Source organism: Ischnura elegans, chromosome 12, assembly GCF_921293095.1.
Source record: "Ischnura elegans chromosome 12, ioIscEleg1.1, whole genome shotgun sequence".
Taxonomy (NCBI): Eukaryota; Metazoa; Arthropoda; class Insecta; order Odonata; family Coenagrionidae; genus Ischnura; species Ischnura elegans.
In genome coordinates, this window is record NC_060257.1 from 90,112,910 (window position 1) to 90,137,414 (window position 24,505).

At 40.1% G+C, this 24,505-nt stretch overlaps 1 protein-coding gene across 1 annotated transcript; it reads right to left on the reverse strand.

Moving 5' to 3' along the window:
* Positions 1 to 10,385: 10,385 nt before the first annotated feature.
* On the reverse strand, positions 10,386 to 24,286 carry LOC124169114. Its single transcript, XM_046547608.1, has 5 exons — positions 24,109 to 24,286; positions 23,826 to 23,956; positions 17,034 to 17,679; positions 15,437 to 15,619; positions 10,386 to 11,672 (listed from the first exon to the last, which is right to left on the reverse strand). The coding sequence occupies exons 3-5, from the start codon at positions 17,589 to 17,591 to the stop codon at positions 11,481 to 11,483; spliced, it is 933 nt and encodes a 310-aa protein (XP_046403564.1). The 5' UTR covers positions 17,592 to 17,679; positions 23,826 to 23,956; positions 24,109 to 24,286; the 3' UTR covers positions 10,386 to 11,480.
* Positions 24,287 to 24,505: the final 219 nt, after the last annotated feature.

Below are 24,505 nucleotides of genomic sequence, written 5' to 3' on the forward strand. Positions count from 1 at the left end.
TCACTATACTGGTTATGTTCAGGCACACCCTGACACATTTATTAATTTGGGGCAATTAAGTTGTTTTCTCCAAACTGTGAAGGATTTTTTGGGGAGCCCTTCATCTCTGATGATCCCTAGCTGGAGGAGAACGGGGCAGCCTTTGCTTTAATGAAGGTGAGCCGAAAATGTAAAGGCCTGATCAATGCATCATATTATTTCAAGCTAAAAATTGAGTTCAGCTGATACTTCCAGTGAGTAATCTGTCTCAGTAATTGTTACTAATTTAAATCTGCTTCAATATTCCCATTGAATAAATCATAACATCTGGAGTGGCTACCGAGCGTTCAGCATAAAATTGTATCAGCTTAGAAATGCATGGGTGTCGTGTCATTATTTGGCGATGAATGCCAGATTAAATTTTTAAAGTTAGAGAGTAATGACACCAAGTTGCACAATTCTCCAATTGAAGCAAAATAGCAATTTCCTCTAGCATGCCGAAAATGAGGGTCACTCAAAGTTATATTTTTGTGTATTTTTATTCCTGTTGACCCTCACCTTCCATCAGGGATGCTAACTTACAAAAAATATTGGGGGGGCCCAAGCCGGGGATCTTGCCCCTGTAAATTTTATAAGTAGTGAGTTTTAAGTATTTTAGAAGAGTCATATGATCAACATTAGAACCCTGATAACTCTAATCTCGATATCTAGACACTCCGGGAAAAATCGACGAGCCTGACATTTACACACATTTCCTCACACCTATAACAAATTTTTGAGTGGGCTCAGGCCCCATAGAGTCGGCGCCACTGCCTTCCGTAGATTGACAGGTGGCTGTTACCGATCAACTTGTGCTTTTGTCCAGCACTGCAGTCTTGCAATGAGTCCCACCCTGCCTGATAGGCTTCCTTTGGGAACTGGTTGTGTTGTGAGAGACTCAATCAGGTGAGGTGTGGCTCTAGAGCGCGTGTCCCAATGGGCTGGCTGAGGAGGGCTGGGAAAATTTTACTACAATTTGAAATTAGATATGATGCTAAGAGTAAAGATTTGCATAAAATTATGCATGTGGCTCTGATTTCATTCGATTTAATGAGGCTTAAAAAATTCTCGAATTTGGTCTGATCTTTCTTTAAATTTTGTGAACCCCAGACCCACCACAGATTGGAAAGTCAGGGGCACAGCTAGGAATTGAGGCTGGGGGGGGGGGGGGGGTTTAGGTGCAACTAATACCAGGGTGCGTGGGGGTATGGAATTCCCACCAGGATAAGCGGTAGGTGCGAGATTTATGAATTGCAGAATTTAAAAATTAACGGTTCAAAATGGTGAGTTTTACGGCTTGATGAGGGATATTTTATTAATCCTAACACTATTCTTTTAATAATATCAATCCAATTAAGTAAAATGGATGAAACTTAAAAATTTCTCTGAGCTCTGGGGGGGGGGGAGGTTTAACCCCCCATCGCTGTGCCACTGTGGAAAGTTGCTGGCATTTCCCCACCACCCCAACCTTTCCTTTCCACATGTCCACTGCCATAAACAGTTTCCTCGGCCGAGCTTAGACTTATAGTGTTTTCTTCATACCCAGAGAAATCAAACAGGGTAAAAGAGATCAAATACTGTCAGTGTGCCATTGGGGGAGAGATCTCTGGGGAAGATTAGTCATTAGGAGGTGGTGTGGCACTAGAGACTGAGCTGTGTTCCCTCCATACCGTATGGAAAAAACTTCAGCCACTGTAAGAGGTAGTGAGCATGATAAAGTGAATGCTTGTGTGTTTTCTTGAGGAGTGTTCTAGTTTATAGTTAATCTATCTGTAGGAAGTGTTCATGTACTAGTCTATTGGTGACTGCAAGGAAAACATACTTCAATGTTCAATCATGTCTTCTTACCCGCTCCCCTAGACCCAAACTCTTCCTTTAGTGAATGCAACAGTTGGCAATCTTTCTTTCGTACCCAAACGAGCCCTCCCAACTAATTTCCAAGATGTTTGGTGCCGAATCAAACAGAAAATTATGATAAAACTATGCAATATTTGTTTTGTAGATTAAGGCCAATGAATGTATATCACCAAGTATCCAAAATTCCTCTAATTCATCGCTTAGTGGGCAAGGTCCTCTCCTCTGGCCTCTGTGAAATGGGTCGGGAGGGTACATATTATGTACAAGGATCTTTTACCTGCTCTTCTTATCCTGTCTTTTACCTGCTCTTGGCAGATTTTCATGTGCGGAGTGGCAGGTTTGCGATCTAGCTACCACAGCTGAATAGTTGATTGATTAAAAATTACTTACTGGCAATTTTCCAAAGATAGTTAAATTTTAAGACCATTATCAATGCATTTTGCATGACATTCAGGTGACTACTTCTCAAAACACTTTGTTTAATTACGTTCGTGGAGGGGTGGGAGAGGCTCCCACCTTCCCCCCTCTCTCTCTCTAATACAAAATATTTAAATTATATGATGTGAAAAGAATTCACTTTAAGAAATGAGATAGCAAAAGGAAATATTGAAACCAATTTTTCAAAGAATTAGAGTATTTTTGAAAAATTGCCTGTAATTTTAAAGTGTTATTTATAATTCAATGAGATTAAGCCTGAAAACACTCTCTACTCGGCTGTACTCAAAGGAAATTTTCATGTAATTAACAGTTGCATTCCTGATAAAAATCATCAGGCAAAGGAGACTTCTGCCAGGTTTTCAACAGGATGTTCCATCGAAATATTCTTGAAAATTTAATAGAAGTGCCCACACATGTTTTGAATAACTTTGAAAACACCATTCCATGTGTATACATTGAATACCTCAGGAAGTACTGAAAGAATTTCATTCGAGTTTCTGATATTCTCATTGAAATCCCCTCTGAATGGACTTTTGCAAAATCTCCACAAATCCTGTTGGAAACCTCTTTACAGCAAGTTCCACTAATATTTATAATCGTTCCAATTGACCTGTCAATGTATGCTCGTCTGAACAGACTTAGGGCACAGCCCCAAAACATTTCTCTCTCCCCTCCTGCCAGATTATCTGGGATTCTGGGCACCCTCCCCTACACGAAATAATCACAATTTGCAACTCTAAACAATGGTTTTTCCCCAATACAGAGCTTAGCCTCAGTGATGAGAGGTGATTGCTCTAAGCAAGGTCGTACCCAGGATCAAAACTAGGGGGGGGGGGGGGGGCAAGCCATGGTTGTTCAAGTTGTAGGTTGGATTTAAGGATGGAAAAGGTGAATGAAATCAAAATTTTAAGGAAACTGTAACAGCTCTTTATTAGTTTTAAAAATTATTTGCTTGAAAGAATATTATTTTCCTTAAACACATTTGCGATTTTTGCTTCGAGGGGGGGCACCTGCCCCTTGCTGGGTACGCCCATGGCTCTAAGGACACTTAAATGGAAACTTGAAGCTTGTACGTGGTGGAAGGGCTCCATATTATCAATAATTGACACTTCGTTACTTCCACAATATATTTGTAAAAAGTTTTTTGACCGGTTTCGGGTGGTGCACCATTATCAAGTACATATATTTTCTGAACTAAGGACTCTTATTATGTACATTATACAAATAGAATATTTGTTGAATTCAGCGATATGATCTAAGCCCTTAGGGTTTGTCTCACCCTATATTGTTCTTGTACTCAGGCTGATAGTATTTGCCTATAACTTAAGGTGATGGAGTGAAGTTAACTGGTAATTCAAGGGGAGATGCGGTAGAACCAATCCATTATAAATAACTGAAACTTGCAAGTTCCACTGAAAAACTTTATTTGCTTACATTAAGGATCTTGATGCTTTGACATCATTTTCAAGTGTGTCCAGGCTCTTTCCCCTCCATCTATTAATACCATTGGTGTTTGGAGGGAGGACGCAAGGGCTTTGGCCAATTCCTTGGGTGCACAGATAAGAACCACAAAAAGGAAGAAGAAATCTCTTCTCCACTTCCCCAACGCCAACATGGGACACAACCCCAAGGCACACACACTCCAATGACTACAAAAGTTAGATGAGGGGTTACCATCGAATGACGAGGGATGGAGGAAGGGGTGCCAGCAGCCTAATTCCTAAGAAAGCCCCCGTCCCCATTGTTTAGGCCTGATAGAAAAATCAATGCAGAGTTCTATCCTTCTCCACCGAGACTCCACCCCATACCTCTCTTCAACTAATTCTGCTTTCCTTTAACCATTCCATCTAGGGGACATGGGCAGGAAGACCATTGTCCCCTTCCAAATATCTTCGGCATGACTCGGCAGAAAGAAAGGAGCATGGGCATACTTGAAAATGACATGAAAGCATTGAAATACGTAGTGTTATTAAATAAAGTTTTTCAGTGGACCTTGCAAGATTTTTTAAATTCATAATGGATCAGTTGCCCCACATCTTACCTGAAACTACCAGTCTCTTCGTGGAATTTACAAATCCTTTTGAGGATTCACAGCAGATAACCTCTAGCAAGTCTCTTGGAGATGCCTCCCTCGAGGGTATGAAAGACATTTCTTCAAATTCTCAATGAATCCACCATAGCCAAGCTTCCAAAAATCCCACTGAAATCCTCTTCATAGCATTGAATATCTCCTTATTCCATTGCTCAGAGAATTTGAATGGGATTCTAGGAAGTTTCTCACAGGCTCAAAAAAATTCCTTTCAATGGGAAAGTAAGACATCATTTAATCCCAATGATTGATGCCACAATTGTAATTGCTGTATTCCACCAACACCTGAGGCTTTTTTGGCATGCACCCTCTTCTTTTTGTGGAAAGAATAATTTTTTTTGCACTGAGTTCAGTGCTGATCATCCACACACACTTCCCTCTTATCCTTCCACTTTAGGATACAGACTTCATCCTCAGAAAAGGCCTCCACCACCTCAACCTTTCTTTAATTCCTGGGAGAGCATAACAGGAGAAATAGGTACCTCTCTCGCCTCTCCTCCCCGTCACGTTAGTTTTTCCATTTGGATGGAATCTAGAACTGGCTGCACTGCTATAAAAGTTATCCATATAAAAGGATTGGCCGCGGTCAAAATAATCCTCCATCATCTTCTCCAAATGCCCTTTTCCAGACACTTCTGAGATGGAAGATGCTTGGTATTCGAAGACTTGCAGTGCCAAACCCTGTTCTTCCGTCAACATATACAACTTTATTGTGTACATGCAGTGCTTTCTCCTGATGATGATGTCTAACGTTGAAACCATGGTCGTAAATTTGTGAATAAATATTAATGTAAAACCACAAAGTTCTTGTCTTTAATTTTAATATTTCCATCTCGTAATTTTCCTTCAGGACATGCATTGCCCATTTTATATCCTCAGATGTATATCCTCGGGCCGGATCAGTTTCTCCGAGTTTAGCGGCATGAGGCTGGGTTAGGGGAAGTCGATCTCTTAGGCTTTTTTGCTGGGGAGGATGCCAAATAAAATGCTTGTAAGGATTTCGAATATTATGGAAAAAATCAAGTAATGAGTCTCAAATACAAATGTTAATGAAGTAAGGATGGGGAAGTCTAGCTATTGTGCATGAAATGTATACAGTAAAAAATAAATTGCAATGTGGAGCCAGGACTTCACTGAAGTTATTGTAAAATTTATGCAAATATGGTTATTATTTCAAGTGTAGCAGCAAATAAACATAGTGATAAAAACAAATTTTGCCATGGTGAAATCATATCAAATGAAATTCACTCCGAAACTTTGAAGGTATAAGAAAGGAAGCATTTATTATTTATCATAAGGATTGAATTACACATACCAGAGTATGTCCAAAATTAGGCAACCAGCCAAGCAATTTACCACGTTAGCATTAATTGACACTTAAAAATAACAACAAGGGAAAAATAGTCAGCTTGTTTGTAGACAACAGTTTCGGTGGCTATCCTGCCAGCGTCTTCAGGTCGATGGTGTCGGCTGTCGGTTACTGCCTCGCTTATATCCCGCTGGATGGGAGCTGCACTGTGATTGGCTGTCTGAATGGGCGCTTCTCTCTGATTGGCTCTCTGTTTGATTACTCTTTTCCACGCGCTTTGAAGGAAGTATCCATCTTCTCTATTGAAATTCAATGGTGATGTTCAAATAAACACATGTTAATCAATGCATGAAAAGTCATAAAGAAAGATAAAATACCTTGTAATAAAGTATCTTACCTATCCTCGTCAACTGCAAAAGGGCCTTCTTTTATTTTGCTTTGAATATTTGTAAAAGTTTTTTTTAAAAGGTTTAAGTGTAAGTGTCACGCTGACTTGCATTCCCACCATGGTTAGCGGTAGAGCAAGCAGGTACATAATGCCTTCCTCCTACCCCCCTGCATCCGTTGAGGAAGAGCTGGGAACTACAAGCTAGCGGATGTGTTGGTGGAAGAACACACGACGTTGGGAGTTGGTTTAGGGACGACTTGCGGGATGGTTGTACCTAAACGCAAATATACATCTACATAATAAGGCGTGTGGCAGGGGATGTTAGGACACCAGCCGTTTACAGCTAATAAAAAAATGAAGTGCTCTAAGGAGGTTGGGACTAGCGTTTATTAAAGTCCTTTATGGTTCGGGGGAAAAACGAATTCCCATATCTATCCGTTCGGCAAAACATCTCTCTTAATTTATCGCTTCTATCGGACCTGGAAATATAGTGTGGCTCTAATATTATGTTCTCTGTGTCGCTCTTAAAGATATCCATTCTCAATTGTTCAAGCAGTCTAAGCCTTGCGCGCAGCCTCCAAGCCTCCAACGGCTTCCAGCCTAATTCGTTTAACATCTGGGTAACACTGTCTGTACACCCGTAGCAGTTTTTGACGAAACGTGCAGCCTTCCTTTGTATTTTATTAAGTTCACAGATTAAGTCTTTCTGCATATACATAGATATTAAGTCTTTCTGATCCCATACGCTCGCTGCATATTCAAGGTGCGGTCGAACGAGAGCGAAATAGCACCTTTCTTTTACTTTCTCATCCGAAAATCTTCCCACAACACGCTTGACGAATCCTAATTTCTTCAGTGCTATGCCGCAAATATTCTTTATATGTGTTCCCCACGTAAGGTTCGAGGTTATCATAACTCCCAGGTACTTCACTTCGTCTGTTGCCTTTATGTTAATGCCATCCACTGCATAAACATGGTTAGAGTTGGATGAATTCCGCAAGAAATGTACCACCATGCATTTGATCAGATTAAGTTCGAGTCCCCACTCTTGGCTCCACAGATGAACATTGTTTAAGTCCGATGATAGAATTTCATAGTCAGAGTGATCACTAATTTTGCGATAGATGACAGCATTGTCAGCAAATAAAGGTATTTTACTGTTAATGCGGGAGCAGAGATCATTAATGTATATAATGAACAACAGGGGGCCAATTACACTTCCTTTAGGAACGCCTGATGTAACTTTTACAACATCATAGCTAATTCTGTCAAGATCTACTTTTTGTTTACGATCTCTGAGAAAGTCGCGTATCCAGTTTACTACTGTTTCGTTTAATCCGCTTGACTGTAATTTGTATAAAAGTTTGTAGTGAGGTACAGTGTCGAAAGCTTTCTTAAAATCTAGAAATAGTACATCAACTTGTCTTTTCGATTCACCAGATTTTATAACGTTGTGAAGAAAGAGCGCGAGCTGTGTTTCGCATGATATACCTTTTCGGAATCCGTGCTAACAGTCTTGGAGGAAGTTATGTCTGTCCAAGAACGTCATGATATGTATTGCTAACGACGATATGCTCAAGTATCTTGCCTATAATTGATGTTAATGAAATTGGACGGTAGGAAAGTGAAGTGTGGAAAAGTGGAGTTATGGAAAAGACCGGGAATTTGTTACCAATTCCTTAATTCCCTTCCTCGCGTTCCCTCTGCGGTCTCTGGCGGACCCGAGAGACTTACATAAGAACAATTGTGAGAATATATACCGTATTTGCACGAATCTAAGACGAGGTTTTTTTCCCTCGCACCTCCTGCGGAATAGAGGGTTCGTCTTAGAATCGGATGCAAAATTTTTGACGTCAAGCGGGTTGCATAATTTACGTCGGAAAAATTATGGACACCTGAGGTTGCCACCTAATAGCAATACAACGACAAATCAACGTCAAAAATAGCTTAACAGTAATTTAGCATATTTAATTTTGCGTTCAAGTAAAAAAAAATCCATTTTTGGGTAGCAGGCAAAGATTCGGCGCGTGCCGATCAGTCGCCGGGTGCACTTCTGCCGAGTCCGCGAGATTGCCTGCTTTACCCTGGGTTCGGCTCCATTCAAGTTAAAGCTCGATCAACTCTAAAAACGTTCGTGTGATTAGTTACAATTTACCTAAATTGTAACGTTAAAGCCTCAATGCCGTAGTGGGATAAACTGCTACAAAGTCGTCGCATTTTTCTCAGAGCAACGGTAAGATGGCAACATGATTTGCCTCTGATTAGAGAAATCGATTTAGTTGTGATTCCGTGCCTTTCAGAGTATTACGGTGGCAGAGAAAAGAAATTATTACACTGCCGCTTTCAAAAGAAAAGTTATTCAGTGGAACTCCGATCTATCGTACCCGTATTGATCATTTTTCCGCATTCATCGTTCGCCGTTTCTGGTCACAAATAAGGTTCCATATAGACGATGTAATTTTTTCCCGCATCTCAAAAGTATCGTTTTTACCGCATTGATTGTTTGAAGATCGTGGTCCCAACGTATAATTTTCCCACATCAATCTTTTGACGAAAATGAGAAGAAATAAATACAACGTGTCATTTATGGCTAATAACTACAGGCACCTAGATTAAATATTCCCCACGAAATGAAATTACCATTGGGAGAAGCTAAAAGCCTTGGGGTAGTAGCATAAGCGCATTTCCCAAGATCCGCTATCCACCTCCATACATCTCTCGCCTCCCCCCTCTGATGCTTTCCTCTTCTCCAAAATCAAACAAAATGTCCCAGCTAGCGCAGGGATCGTATTACGAAGACCTTAGCTTCGAAAAAAATATCACGTTACACGAGAACAATATGAACGCTTTTCACGCTCCCCCTTTTCTCACCCACTGACCTTTTTCAGCGTACCTGGTTCAAAGTTCCCAGGTTCTGGAGGTCAACCGCTGCATGAATCACCTATTAGCTCAAAAGGTGTCTAACAATGAATTTCGGTAATCGGTATTATACTTTTATTAGGCTGGAATATTTGCAATGTACTCGTAATTAGAAAATAGAACGAGACCAAACACGACGTATTTCTAACGTTATTTAAGCATTTTTAAGCAAGGAACTAGTTGGAAAAATACGAAGGTGATTTTTGGCGAAACTCGATATCCTCGTTGCTGAGCTTCTCGGCAGTTAATGCGGCATTTTTTTCCGAAAACAGGATTTCAGGTTATTATCAGTTATCAATTTACGAGTTATACCATAAGTCTCACTTGTCAGAGTTACTGAGGAAGGGATATCTTCTCAGGATATTTTGTTCCTCCCTACTAACAATCCGAATTCATTCGCCCATCTGGTGCTACGCTAATTAGAGAAGAATGGGTAAGTTGCCCTATCTTTGGGACAAAAAATTTCATGGCGCAGTCATATGGTCATGCTTCACCCCCTGCAGTATGCTCTGCGTACGCCGAACGCAATAGCATAGCTCGTACGAGTGGTTACCTACTTTCCAGGGTGGCTTGCCTTCATACCACGGAGTGTTTTCATTGTGGGTTTAATAAAGTTAGGTTTCATTTTCACTAGTTTAATTTTATTCGTCTTCGGACCATGGCCCCACCGAAGAAACTATTAGTCGAATCAACAATAAGACCTAAGTGTCTCAATTAAGTACCACTATTCCTGTCATTACGAGCCAAAAATCCTGCGTTTCCTGGGACATAGGCAACATAGCCAAACATTCGCGCATTGATTGTTTTCCCCTAGAAAATGTTTTTTCCCATAGTGGAGTTCCAAAAAATGGGGGGTCGTCTTAGAATCGTGTTCGTCTTAGATTCGTGCAAATACGGTATTACTGTTTTCTGCATTATGAAATGAAAGTAAAAATGAAATAGATTGTAAAAACCCACCCCCAAAGATGTCCTTGCAGAGCAAAACCGGGAAAATAGAAAAACATAGAAAAAGTAAAAAAAAAAATTTTTCGGAGCTTTCCGCACGGCAAACAGGCGAAGAGTGGTGACTGACCCTCTCCCATAACCTAACACCAATGGCTGGTGTTCACGGCGGAATATAACGCAAAAGGGAATCATGACATAACCCTTACGTCATCAGCCACTCGGTAGCAACTGCCATGACGTAGACGTTACGTCATGAGCGCAGAAAGTGTTAAGAGGCACAGGCTCTCATTGACCTGTAATGACAATTGGTAAGGTAAGGAAACCAAGTCTTAAGAAAATGCATTCTCCAGAGAGTATTATTTTCCTGGTCAATGGATTTGTGGTATTGCATATTTAATAAGTTAAAAAAATCAAAGGTCAACTTTCATAGTTTGAATATGCATTTATTAGTCTTCATCTCAAGAATTTTATCAGGAATTTCTGGGAATGTTGATGAAAGAATCCACATTGATTAATTAGATACATTATATTTTACAATTTTCACACTTCTGGTGATTAATTTATATAGCGGCATGTTAAGTCAAGCAATGCTTCATCCAAATTTTGTGTAAATATTCAAATGCAGGTGGGTGTATTTCAGAAGCTGGTAGTGCATAGGTAGCATTTGGCAGATAATTTGCTCATTAAAAGTAGTTGATAAGATATAACAAGGAAGATAACCTTGGAATTTTTTATCTATTACCAGAAATTGTTTTGGGGCCTAATTCTTCGTTAATTTATCCACATGAACATTTTGGAATGAATTCCAGTAGGCTAAAAAAATACACTCTCCTTCCTCTCCTCTGATTAGATTCATCACTGCTTTTACGACTTTAGAGTTTACATTAGCGGAAGATGTATTTTGTAACAGTCAAAAATTGCATGCTATACCTGCAGCATCTTCAAAAGAGAACATTGGAATGGAATCGACTACATGGATTCATAGCTATTTCGCCAGTGTCTCATGCCTATTACATGAAAATATCTGACTGTCTAGTATAGGGTAACATTTAAACTGCAACACAATAAACGAAAATAACTCCAAAAAGAACTCACATCATCGCCAATTCTTCAGGAATTGGGCATTTTTAAGCAACATAAAATGAAAATCACACCAACTCAACGATAACTCTTTCAAATAAATCATCACCTTCTAACATCACTGACAGAGGAACTATGTACAGTGAAATATTACTGAGCACACTAATCCTCATAAAATACACCAGAAAGAAAAAAAATACTTTCCCATAATCACAGACAAAATAAAATCTTCAAGACAAGCATATTTACATCAGGTCAGAAACTATAAAAAATTCTTAAAAGTACTGGATTGTGCTGTGTTCATCAGTTCTCTCCATAGCATTGGAACTGTCTTAAATTTAATCGTTAAAGGCCAGTCAATGGGCAGGCAGCACAACACACTCCATGTATTAGGCTGTGGTAAGGGCTCCAGTCTATTAGATATATTTACACTGTTTTTAAGTGGTCGCTTTGGCGTACGAAGGGGGTGGCGTTGGAGGGAGTGACCGCGGAGGCTGAGGCAACAGGATTGCTATGTGATACGGAGGTGGGGGTCCCCCATCCGCTCTCGGCAACGCACACTCTGTGGGCAATGTCACAGCGTTTGCCGATGGCTGCTCGCCAGTTGGTCCAGCATCGGCTCGCGTCACCTGAGGGAATTATGAAGGAAGCATTGAGCTCAAGTTCTCCACTCCAATGATCAAAAGTGCAAGTGTGTATGTAAAATGCTGCTCAGTTAGAGGTTGGCTCAAAAAGTGAAAGTCACGTCACATTTTTATACTTTCAGCACTTATAGATTTTCTATCTTATAAAAGTAACGTATAATAACATTACAATATAGCAAAAACATAAGTAACATAGTTAAAGTACTTTTTGCAGAAACTGCATTTGAAATTACAAGCATTTAATGGCAAGAATTGCCATAAAACAGGAAAAAATAATAAAAAAATTTATAGTATCATGTCAATATGTATTAAGAAAACCTGACATGCGATGCAAAATTTCACCAGAAATATGATGATGAAAAGAAACATGCCTCAACTTTTTTTTATATTAACCAATTTCTGCAAGTATTACAAATGAAATGCATTAGTTAAGAGGATCTGCACTCAATTTTAGATTAAACAAACCTCTTTTTTACAGATTTCAGTGGATGCATGTTGTATTTATTTGACACATCGACCCCTTTGCACTTCCATTGAAATCCTTCATAAGCCTTTCCCTATCCTATCTGTCACCGAAGTAGTCTGTCACTGCAGTTTTTTTGTTGTCCTTTTGTTTTTGTAAATGTAATTATTGTTTTCTACATGTTATATTGCGTCTTCGTCCTCTAATTTATGTATTGTTACCTGGCCACTATAAAATGGCATATGCTGTATGTGGTTATATTTCTTTAAAATAAAATAAAATATGAATAAATAGCAATATGCTGCATCTTTTACGATAAGACTTGAAACTCTGTCAACACGGCTCACAGTGGACAGTCAATAGCAACGAGTGTTAACATGGAAATGATGGCAATGGAACTAATTTCCTACGTAAATGCTGCCGAATTGTTTAACCACAAACATAAAAAATTGCATCATTTTTCATGCATATCATCCATTATGAAGCAACAATGAGACCATGGAATTACATACTATGGTAAACACTAGGGATGGATGGATCCAGGATTTTTTTCGGATCCAGACCCAAATCGAATCCTCAATTTCGGGTATTGGGTCTTCAGATATTTTCAGATCCAAATGCTTTTTAATTGCTTGCAATGAAACGTACGGGCACTTTACCGTAAATAGCAGGAATTATTTTATTTGAAAATACTTTAGGCCCATGTGTGACATTGCTCCAGATGAGCAATTAGATTTTGGATCGCATGACTGTCCACAGTAGAGTCTGGATAGCCATCGATACATCATTTCAGCAATCAGCTTGGTGATACATTTCAGCAGACTATCTGATGAGCCAAGTCCACGGGAACAAGAACAGACTAAAAATACGTCAAGAAATGACAAAACGTATGTCGTGGCCAATAAAATTAATGTAGATGACACAGTTTTCCTCTTCATTTCCCCGAAAAACAAAAATACTTCTCCAGCCTCTTTCAGGTTAGAAGCTTACCCCCGTTACCAGTAGAGATGAACCATGCACTTCCACAGTCAGAGAGCATTCCAAGGGGGTGGGGTAAACAAGAGTGGGATGGGTGCTGCCTCGTTGAGGAAGTGGGGGCAGGATAGAGAGAGGTGCAGCGGTTGGGAGGAAGAGGGGTGGGTAAAGGGCCTTCAGCCTTGCCTGAGACTACGTTTGGGGGCCGTGTTTTTTACGACGCACTCAAAGTGTTCTGCGGGAAATGTTGGGGAAGGTGAGAAATGCTAGTGGAGGGAGGTTTGGGATGCGTAAGTTGGGTGCCAGGAAGATCAGCAAAAGGCTGTAGGAGAAAGTAAGCATAGGTTTTGGAAGAAAAGATCTCTCGGAATGGGGAAATGGGTAGGAGTGCTACAAGAAAGTTCATGGTTAGAGTTGGAAGTGCCTCTTCAGTACGAGTAGCCTGCAAAATAAACTGGTGGTGAATAGAGCCCAATATTTAACATACTCCTCCTCACTTTCATCTTCCTCTTCACTGCTGTCATGTATGTCTACTTCAACTTCATTGCTGGCATGTACGTCTGCTGCTTCTACTCCACTATTTGCTGATTATACCCTTTTTCCGAACTGATGGCGGCTGGGTGGAAAATGGCAAGTAGCCAATCAGAAGCGCTGCCCCTTCCACCTCTCCCTTCCCCCCCATCCCCTTCCCTTTTCCCCTCCGCTCCCCTCCATACGGTCGACCGGCGTTGCCAGCCTTGGGAATAACGGTACTTTCGGGGGCGGCGGAAGATTATCAGACGAACGCTGTGCGATCCCCATAGATTATATTTGGCAACATTGCTAGCTGGAGAGCGATCTGCTCTGTACGGAGCTCGGAGAGAGACTGCTGCCTCCTACACACTTTCTCCTGTCGCTCTTCTGTGATTGGCTAGAAGAGTGGGTGGGTTTCGAGCACGCTCAAGGTCAGCCGCCGTCAGTTCGGAGAAAGGGTATGGACACTCGCTAGGCACCAACTGAAGCCCTTTGCACATTCTCTCATGAATTTAGTTCAAGCCCATACCTTACAATTCAGCGCTTCCAGGACGAAAGATAGCCAGACACTACCTCCCTAGTGGATAGATAGCAGGTTATTTTGCAAAAACTTAATGCACAGAATCCTCAAATCCCGTCACAATTAGCAATATAGGAGCCATTTCACCCTTAAAATCGGCTCGTGTGTAACATTTTACAGTGGAAGCCTAGTTTTATGAGCATGGCATTTTACAGGAATCACGTTTCTGTGAGAGATAATCATTTTACCTATGCTTTACATGTAAAATAGATCATATTCAACGAGGTCAAAAAGTTCCTTCCACAGTGTACGCTCGGCTTTACGAAAGATATTTCTTGAGGGCGATTCAACGCTGAGGGAGCATTAACTATTACGTCTGTTCATTAAACTAAAAATAAAATATGTGAGTCAGATCTACAACACCCAAAGCCAGTTCCGTCCAAGCATTTATGTGATTTACGGCCTTGAGTATGCTCCGTGTGCTCCAATTGTACGTTCTCCTTTTTTTATGCCCAGTTAGCAGTGGGAGGGGAATGGGAGGAAGATGACAGTGGGAGAGGGAGTTAGATCCTCCCCCACCCTCTTTGGCTGGCTTCGTCGCTATTAGGCTACGTTTTAAGCACTGGAACTTACATTGTAATTAAGCCCCCTCCATCTTTTGGAAGGTGAAAGCCCAACATTGTCGTAGTTAGATGGTCACCCTTTCATTAACTCATTGACTTCTAACTTATGGAAAGCTAGGGCACTGATTTTTTTGCTGCTTTTGCCAGTATAACTAGTTTTGTTGACAATTTTTTTGCCGTAGTTTGTATAAACGAATGCCATTTGCTCATGGGGACCGAGCCCGATGTTCGTAATTTCAAAACATTTTGTATTATCATAACTTCATATCGAAAAGCACCATGTATTTACCATAGGCTTTTCGCCGGGACTACAATTTTACTTTATATTATTGACAACTTCATAGTATCTCGCTTCCCATAATCGAGAGTTTTCTGTTGATTTTATTTCATTATGATACGTGTCAAATTTTTCCTTCCAGACTCATTGTTGGGTAAATTTCCCACGTTACGTGATACACGTGATGGGTGCATATGTTTTACTGAAGAGAATGCTGGCTACCCAACCTCTACTTTTATCCCTACTGTAAGATTCTAAGTTCATGCCAGTGGCTTAGGCGAGAGTGAGCTCTACCCTCACCTATCCAAAGCAACCTGTAGGTTGGCTCACAGAGCGTGTGAGTGGGTGGGTTCTACTCTAATGTGCAAATTTCCTTACTCTCTGAGGTGGCTCCGTAGAATGTAGTGCGTCTGTTGGTCGGTTGTTTTGATGCTGGAAGGCCTCCAAGTATTGCTGTGCTAGCTGTCGATCGCCCCTGGACCTGCAAATCGACACGATGCACCCAGCCAACAAGAAGAGGAGCAGCATTGCACAAAACACCAACATTTCCACACCAGACCCCTGAAGATTGAAATGAAGAGAGGACAAGCACTTTAGACGCATGTAATACCTTCCCAAGTTACCACGATAAAAATCTCCTATTATATATTATATAAAGAGTTTTGATTGATTCTTTCTGCAAAATAAAGGCACTCATGAATGCTTAGAAGCAAAGTAACAATAAGACCATCTTTCTTACGGAACACAACACATTTCACATGGAACATTTCTTTGCAGCTTCGGTCCATCAGAGAAAGGGAATGCATATTGGGAATTGAGTTCATTATTACTACTAGAAAAGTGGTTTAGCCTTAATAAACTCTCTGTTAATGCCAAGAAAACTATTTATATTCAATTTAAAAAAGAGAGAAATGCCACAGTTAGAGGTATTTTTAAATGGTCAGCCCATAGAGAGGGTTAAAAGGACCAGGTTTCTGGGTTTAGATATTGATGATTCCCTAAACTGGAAGACCCATACCAATGCCCTATGCTCTACTCGATGGCAAAAAGTGAATATGTTATCAGGAATATTGTGGATATAGTTTATTCAAATGTTCTAAAAATGGTCTATTATAGATATTTTTTGTCACATTAATTGTCCTGTGGAATTATTTTCTGGGGATCATCGCCTGGATTTCGAAATAGCTATTACAACATGTACGATAAGAGCCCCTTTCATATCAAGGTTTATATTACCCTGCCTTCAAGCTTAAAAAATGCTCCTACCAGAGCAAATTTCAAATATTACCTTGTAAACAAAAGCTATTATAGCACAAATCAATTTCTGAAGGAATTTGTTCATCGCAGAAGTGCATGATTGTAAATGTGTATTTTTAATGTATGTATTTTTGTATTGACCAGTACTATATTTTACTATGTAAAGTCCTGAGACCAATAAAATTATTATCAACTCTCCACAACAAAGCAAAATCTTAAATTTAAACAGTCTTAGTTAAAAAAATCTGAGATTACTAAAGAAATCACAAAAATAAAGAAATTGGAACTTATTCTTGGCCAGCCATTATCACAGCGATCTGTTCATTTCTAGCACTTACAAATTTATTACCTCATACCTCTCAGTTGCTAACTCAGCCCTCCACAAAGCAATTTCTGTCACCTTGTTATACCTAAATAGAGAGGAGCCACTTTGGTCTCCTATATGATGCAGAAGCCATCATTGTACAGACAAACTTTTCATTAGAAATAACTTAAGAAGCACTTTTTCCATGCTAATATTGATAGTGATTATTCAAATGATAATTATTGATCCTATTTCATCCACGGTTATTTTTTTTGCCAAATATTTCGATTGCAGAGTTAGGGAAAAGCACAAAAATAATTTCCCTGACCAGAATCAAATTTCTCAGACGTATCTTGCAGTCTTGAATTTTATTACCCTGACCTGTATGACCCAAATATTCTTGACAAACCTCACCTGCCGGTCAAAGTAGACCTTGGTCCCTCCCACGAAGAACACCGCCATGGCAAATCCAGCCCACATGCCGCAGTGCAGCTTCCTCACGGACCCAGGGGGAATGGCTCCCCCTCCATTCTGACTCCCGTCGCCCACCGAGTCCTCGCCGAACACATGAGGGGGGGGAGGGCGGGAACTCGGGGCATGCGTGCAGTCTGCGTTCCTTGCGGCCACGAGGTCCGCGTCTATGCTGGCGTGGCCCAGGGGGTGGACAGACGAGGCAAACGACTCGGAGGGCCGCGACAGCGTGATGTTGGGGGGGTGCTGGGAGGGGGGGACGACGGCCTCGTGGTGGTGCAGGGGCGGCATGGCCCCCCTGCCCCCTGGGGGTGCGTTCAGCCTCGACCTGGGACGGTGGGGCGGGGGCTTGGCGATGGAGCGCCTCGGGATGGCAGAGCGGCCCGAGCGAAAGAGGCCGTGTGCCTGGTGGCGCCGGTGAGGCGGGATGGGCGGACCACGCAGGCGGCCAGGCGCGGCGCCACCGCATGCCTGGCTGCGCTTGTCTATCCAGAAGTGCATTTCGGGAGGGGGGAGACCACAAGCACAGGTCCACAGTGGCACCAGGGTTTCATCGCCAGTGGCTACTCCATTGAATAAATGCAGTTATCTGGAGCAATGAAAGGGTGCACACATAAGAATAACTCAATTATGTAAATGAAAATGATTGATACATCAGCTAGGAAATTCACTCATACTATTAATGGCTCGTTGTCCATTGGAGAGGGCATTTACTAATATCAGTCTCTCGTAACCAAATTTTTTTCAAAATCAGATAACTGCCACCCAATTCCTAAGCTTAAAATTTTGAGAAAAATTCCAGTTCAATTAGAAGAAATAGGTATACCTAGGGAGAAGAATTTATCACTTTCTGATATTCACAATGAAAAGTATCACTTTCTGTTTCATTTGCATAAAATTTAAAGTTTACTCAATGAATTCTATGGTTTTGCAATGTGTGAGAAAGATAAGACAAGTTTTGTGTCAAGGCAACCTGAATACAAGCCAAAATATCTGGCTAGATAGCGCATAACTTTGCATTTTGCCTTTGGAAGCCAAAGTTCCAGTTATTTAGGAAGTTTTTCAAAGAATCTGATACCAGCACACTGCTATTCTGTAGAGGGAAAACTTGATCCAAAAGAAAATCATTTTTCGGCCAACCCTAGCGTAGACAGTCATGATGCTGAGTTTGATAACTAGGCCGACAATGTAAATCAGTGGCAGATTAAAAAAAAAAAAAGACCAATTGCTCCCACACAAAGACACAAGATACATTGCTACAGTATTTCAAACCACTCAACCCCAAATAATATTGTAAGTACCAAAAGCAGACCTCAATTCACAATATTAATACATTCTGGAGGGCAGATCATAAAGCAAATTTAATCAAATGTTGAATAGGCATTTCTTTCTGGTCAAGGAATCAGTATATAGACCACGTAAATGTTGCCTTTGTAAGAAATTAGTTTTGTAAACAAATAAGGAGTATAAAAACGTAATTGATGGCATTTGGTGGAAGTGGAAATAAAATTGCCGGACTTTAAAATAAAAAAAAAAATCAGTTGATACAGTACTCCAAATCCATAGAAATTCAAACCCATTATGAAGCAGGGTTCTAATGCCAATATCACCCCACCCTTATTATGCTGTTTATGGACCATTGATAACTTTGCTAATTTATTAAATACACTTTTGGCTTTGCACAACCAAATGCAATTGCACCATTAACACATCTGGAAGGCAGACAAACATTTGTGGTCAACCATCTTCACAGTTGACAGAAGTAATGAGATGCGTAATTATGTACAATAGTTAAAAGTTTTCACAGAAAGTCTCCTCATGAACATATTTATTCATTGCTTAACCCTTTAAAAGGCAGACAGATGATTCACTCGACCAACGAGTATGAGTGAAAAATATCACGGACCAATCTATTGGCTAGGTGTTTTTCAATAAATATTAAAATTAAATATTACAACCGAGTTGCGCAGAAGTGATAACAACATAGGTGTTCATTTTCATTTAAATAGTAAGAATGGATAGCAAATTTAAAAAATAGATTCAAAGCATTCCTATGTCACTAATGTGACTGTGTTGCGGACTCCCGCCCCACTGACTAGCACTTCTCAGCAACTCCTCTCGCACCGTGGGATACTGCTAGTTTTAAGGTACTGGGACTAGCCATGGTGATATCTTTACAGAGTCATCTGCAATGCACAACATTATCGTGAATTCCACACACAAAAAATTATTCTCCGACCGGGATTTGAACCTGGAATTCCCGATTTCCGCTTGAGTGTTTTAGCCGGTGAGGCTCCCTCTTTAGCCAGTGAAGGCATCTTTCCCCTCTGTGGAAATTTGTGGACTGTACCGGAAAAGATGGTGTGGACTGCTAAACATACTACCCAACTGCCAGCATACTACACCACAGCCGGGGAGCATGTGCACACAACTTGTACTGTTGTGGTGACCACGAATTTGGACACAATATTTTCATCTAAAATTCGGTCACGGAAGTATTTACACCCACTCTAACGCACAAGGGAGGCGGAGGGGGAGGATGACTTGAGGCAAGGAAAGCAAAAGCGGAATACAGCAACAGAGATACACTTAGAGAATGCGGGAGAAGAGACAACTCAACAACATGGAGTTATTGTAACAAACACTCTACTTCCTTGGTTACTCCTATAGGTCAACTTGGGGGGGGAAGACCCAGGAGGCCAAGATTTTGGGTATAAAAACTCAAAATCTGAAGGAAGGCAGTTGGTGTTTGGGGAGTGACAACCGGGGCGTGTACCGCGAACGGTGGACAAGCAGTAATCTCCCGTATTCTCCGAGCTGTATTCCGAGACTCTGTCGGCCGAGGTATCTATTGCCTAGGGCGCAATCAGAATAGGAGAAGGCAAAAGTATTTACTACTCAGTCTGAGAGCCGCTGCCCTGCCGAAAAGTCAGCTGTCACTCCGCCTAATCGAGCATCGCACAAGCTTCTCGAGGAGACCCGAAGGTAAAGTGCCTTTTCACTTTATTCACAAAGTGGAGTTTGAACCAATTCATTGCTTCCTGCACCCAAAGGCAAGAACCCACATGGCCAAGCCGGGTTCGACCCTCTGTCTCACGAGAGAGGCCGGGGCGGATGCTACACAGTCGCGTAGTCGTATGCTCAGCAGTCCACACCATCCTGTTCGATACAGTTTACAAATTTCCACAGAGGGGAAAGACACCTCGATAGCTTAGCAGGATAAAGAACTCAATCGCAAATAGGGTAGTTTCCTTCATCAAAGAAAACGAAAGGCATTGATTGCGATTCATTACCCACCATTAGTGTATTCATAATACACAAATTATTTGGTTTTTGAAATACCGGTTTAGACGAATGGCAAGGGTCAAATTTTATCCTCATTTGAAAAAGGCCAGATTGGCGCCCATGCGATTCCACTCCGCATGACGTCACAGGGACCTAGTTTCTACACGAGAGGATAGGAGTTATACATCGTCTGAGGTTACCAATGCATGCATGAGGCACAGAGCTCAGGGAAACGTGTCTTAATATTCACCTATTAAAACTGGCTAAGTTCGGAAAGTTTTCTTCGTTTGATAAGGTATTAATAAACCTTTTTTAAGCCAAGCGCTACCTTTCAGCAAGGTACTCAGCTATCCGCTAGCATCCTGCGACGTATCAGCGCTAAGCCTCGCCTCAAGGTCACCTCACCGGGCGGGAGGGGGAACCAGAAATACGACGTACGGGGATATTTCCCGACATTCATACTTAAGCGTCGCGTTTTCGCGCGCTTGAAAATTTTCACTTTTCATTTAATCGTGAAAAATAGATGTTGTCGTTTAAAAATCTAAAACCGTGAAATACGTACTCCAGGAGTAATAATCTTTCGATTAAAGCAATAAAAAAATAATAGGAAACCACCCTATTGGCAGATCCAGGTTCGAATGCTGGTCAAGAGGAATTTCTGTCTCTGCAGAATTCTCACACAATATGGGATATTACTGTCTATGTTCCAGTCAGTGATTCCTTCCCTCAATTAGCGATTCTCCTTCTGGGCTAGAACTTTGGAATTCCAAAGAAAAATTCATTCCCGATGACTATGCATGTTCCAAATATTTTACCTCAATTCAATTAATATCTCCCAAATTTTCTACAAAGTAAAATGAAGTATGGAGGTAGGTTCAATAAATTGCCAAAAATTAATAGTGGCAATGTTGAATTCTGAGCTCTTTGCAACTTTAATGCCATCAACAACCTTTACATATTCAATTTAACTTTCCTTTTCTTTCCAGCATTTCTTTTTCTGGATTTAAATTTTGCCCATTCCTTGGACCTAAGTGAATATTATGTATCTCATAGCCTCAGATGTTTAAAAGGCTTAATCCTTTGCTTCCATAGGAATTTGGAAACTAGGAAGTACACCATCATACAAGATATTAATATGTAGCATTTTTGTTCAAATTATTTAAATGGATTTAAAAATGACCTTTTATTTAAAAATACCAACAAAAACTACTTGCCACATGCAGGGGAGTGGGGTTTAATCATTCCATTCATTGAACAAAATTCACACGATCATTTTTTCATGCAGGTCGATTTTTCAGAGCCCATAGCTCGAGAAAGAGGAGACAGATTGAAAAGATAAAAAGTAAACTTCTCTAAATCGACCCAAGGTTACACGCTTAAATTTTATGGAGAAAAGACTACATGTTCACAACAAAAATCGTTGTGCACATCCACTTTACTTTTAACACTGAAGTGATACAAATTCACAATAGAAATTTTAGCTCTAGTGCTGTAATGACTATTGAAGGGGAAAGAATTTGATAGAAGATGCGTAAAGTGATGCAAACCACATATGTATGGATTTGGTTTTGAACATGCAGTCTTTCATGAGTAAAATTTTGATGTGAGACCTTGGGCCAATGTAGGATGGTTTATTTTCTTCTTTTCAGTAAAAATAAAAATGTGGTATTTTAAATTAATTTGTGAACATATCATTTTCTTACTTTCATTTTATAAAAGTGAATTCATATCTAAAATATGTAAGTATATTTAATATAGTCCTATAGGACTATCTTAAAATTCTAAACACAAAGGCCAAAATGCAAAGCCTATGATGATGAACGACTCGCAAAGTCAAAATCATTTAATAATAAAAATAAGAGTGACGACTCTGCGATGATTTGAACCTGGGGCCTTAAGACCTGTAAATATGTAGAAGCATTATCCACAGTGCCATTGAGCACTTTCTTCAGTTGCAAAGAATAAAATTGATAACATTTTTGCAGCAGCAGAGAAATTTATAAAAATGCTAATAAATGTTGAACATGGCAACTCATACAGACTCTGGAAAACTAGAAATAGCATAAGAATGTATTGTCATCTGGATCTCATGCGTACAGAAAATGTTAAATTGATAGCTGATCCAATTAAGAGGGGTTTCAAGATTCTGCACAGAAGAACAAACAAATAATACTGTCAAAAAGTGGCTTCGTTAAAATGTAAAACACGTAAAAGAGCACATTGCTCTTTAGCCAACATCAGTCGGCCTTTATCTGGGTTTGAGGTAAACAAGGATACCATATGTCCTGAGTCCTGAGGATTCTCACTTAAATGAGCGAAACTACAGGCCAAAGGTGAGTTTATAAATGACGATCATCCCTTCACAGCATTGAAATACCACAACCTACCAGCAGTGGTCAAGAATAACAATGCACATTCAGTGGAATACGCCACAGAGCATAAAAAGCACTCAAGGATGGGGCAAAAAAAAACACAAATTTCAGCAGAATAGATTCATCAAAACAAGCCAATTCAATGAGAATGAGCCTTACACGGTAATTTAGTTCTCATCCATGATTTTAATGTACAACAGAGAGTATCACTGGTCTAAATGATGACACCTTAACCATATTATACAAATAAACTAGGTCAAAATCCCAGGGAGTAATACGATTTAAAATCAAACAATTACATTGATCTAAACACAAGATAATTGAAACGCAGCATTACTCTATGTACTATGTCACATTATTCTTTATAGTTTGCACAAATTGTACTTAAAACGTATCTTATATTTTTTCACTTAAATAGCGCAAAAACTGGTATCTATTCCACAACTCCTATTGAAAATCGCCCAAATTAAAGAACATAGTGCACTAAGTTATTTTTAAGCAAAGAGAGAGGTCATTGACCAAAAGGTGCCACACTTAGGCAAGTATATGAAGGCCTGGGCCTCCGCCGACAGACAATACAACTACATAGAATTTCATGAATGAAGTAATCAATTTCTAACAAAAAGGTGAAAATGAACTGGAAATTTCAAACGGGTGATTTTTTCCTAATTTACCTGCTCAATAAAACAAAATATTTTTTAAACTTTTAGTTACAAATAAAAAAGGAGGTAGGCTATTGAAATAAAATAATGGTCAAGGAATATTAAAACCCATTAAATTATATTCATGCACTCAAATTATACGGCAACGCTAACGACTATATCAATTTAATTTTACGACAACCGAGGTATTCAACAATAAACCGAAGGAGTTAAGCCCATAAAATGTCCATTAATAAACCTCATTTTTACCTCTGCATACAATTAACTATTTAAAACGATATGCTTTGCTGGGCAACTCATGGGAAAAACTGCATACTATACGCGGAGAACCGTCACGAGCTTTGTTAAAGGTAAGGTATAATCTACCAAAGTCATAAGGACATATTTAAACCGAAATGATAGTTTCTGTGACGTACCAGGATTCGAAGAGTATGCAGCAGACGGTACGAGTTCATTAAAAGTTCCCATTAGCTGTTTCGTTGAGATTCAAGTCATAGCATGGAGGCCACTCCGAAGTTCGCCGAGATGTTTTGCCCAAACAACACTCCTAATAAAAGAAGAGGAGGATAAATCATTGCGCCAGGTGAATTTCCAAATACCTCAATAAAATTGTCACAGAGGAGCAATAAAAACGAAAGCAAGACAACTTTATCAGGTCTTCGTAAACACAGCTACGAAATTAGAACCATTCTGTCTTACAAATTTATCGTTTTCCATTGAAAATTGCGGTGAATAGTGTGTCATCTTCTGCAGATTAAGTGATAAGTATCATATATATGCTGGAAGACAACAATTTCAATATTTCAAAGAATTTACAGAACCATCAACATAACCCAACCTTCGCCAAGATATAACAACTGAGCTTCGATATTAACATGCGCGCAAGGAATATACCATTAGAGGAACCCGCTGAGAAATGTCAACAACAGGCTTTGTTTCATATTATTTAAATCTGCAGAGGCCCGTTCTATAATACATTACCGAAATCACTTAATTCATTTGGATTACGTCCACTTATTAATGCTAGCTATGCTCATTAATGCAGAAACAAGGTTATAGTATTTTTTAAATTTTACCCATACCCTGACCCCCCCCC

Coding starts and splice junctions, on each gene's coding strand:
- LOC124169114 (XM_046547608.1), bottom strand. CDS start 17,591: ATGCACTTCTGGATAGACAAGCGCAGCCAGGCATGCGGTGGCGCCGCG. Junction 15,620..17,033: donor AGGTCTACTTTGACCGGCAG/GTGAGGTTTGTC, acceptor TTCAATCTTCAG/GGGTCTGGTGTGGAAATGTT. Junction 11,673..15,436: donor CTACGGAGCCACCTCAGAGA/GTAAGGAAATTT, acceptor TAATTCCCTCAG/GTGACGCGAGCCGATGCTGG.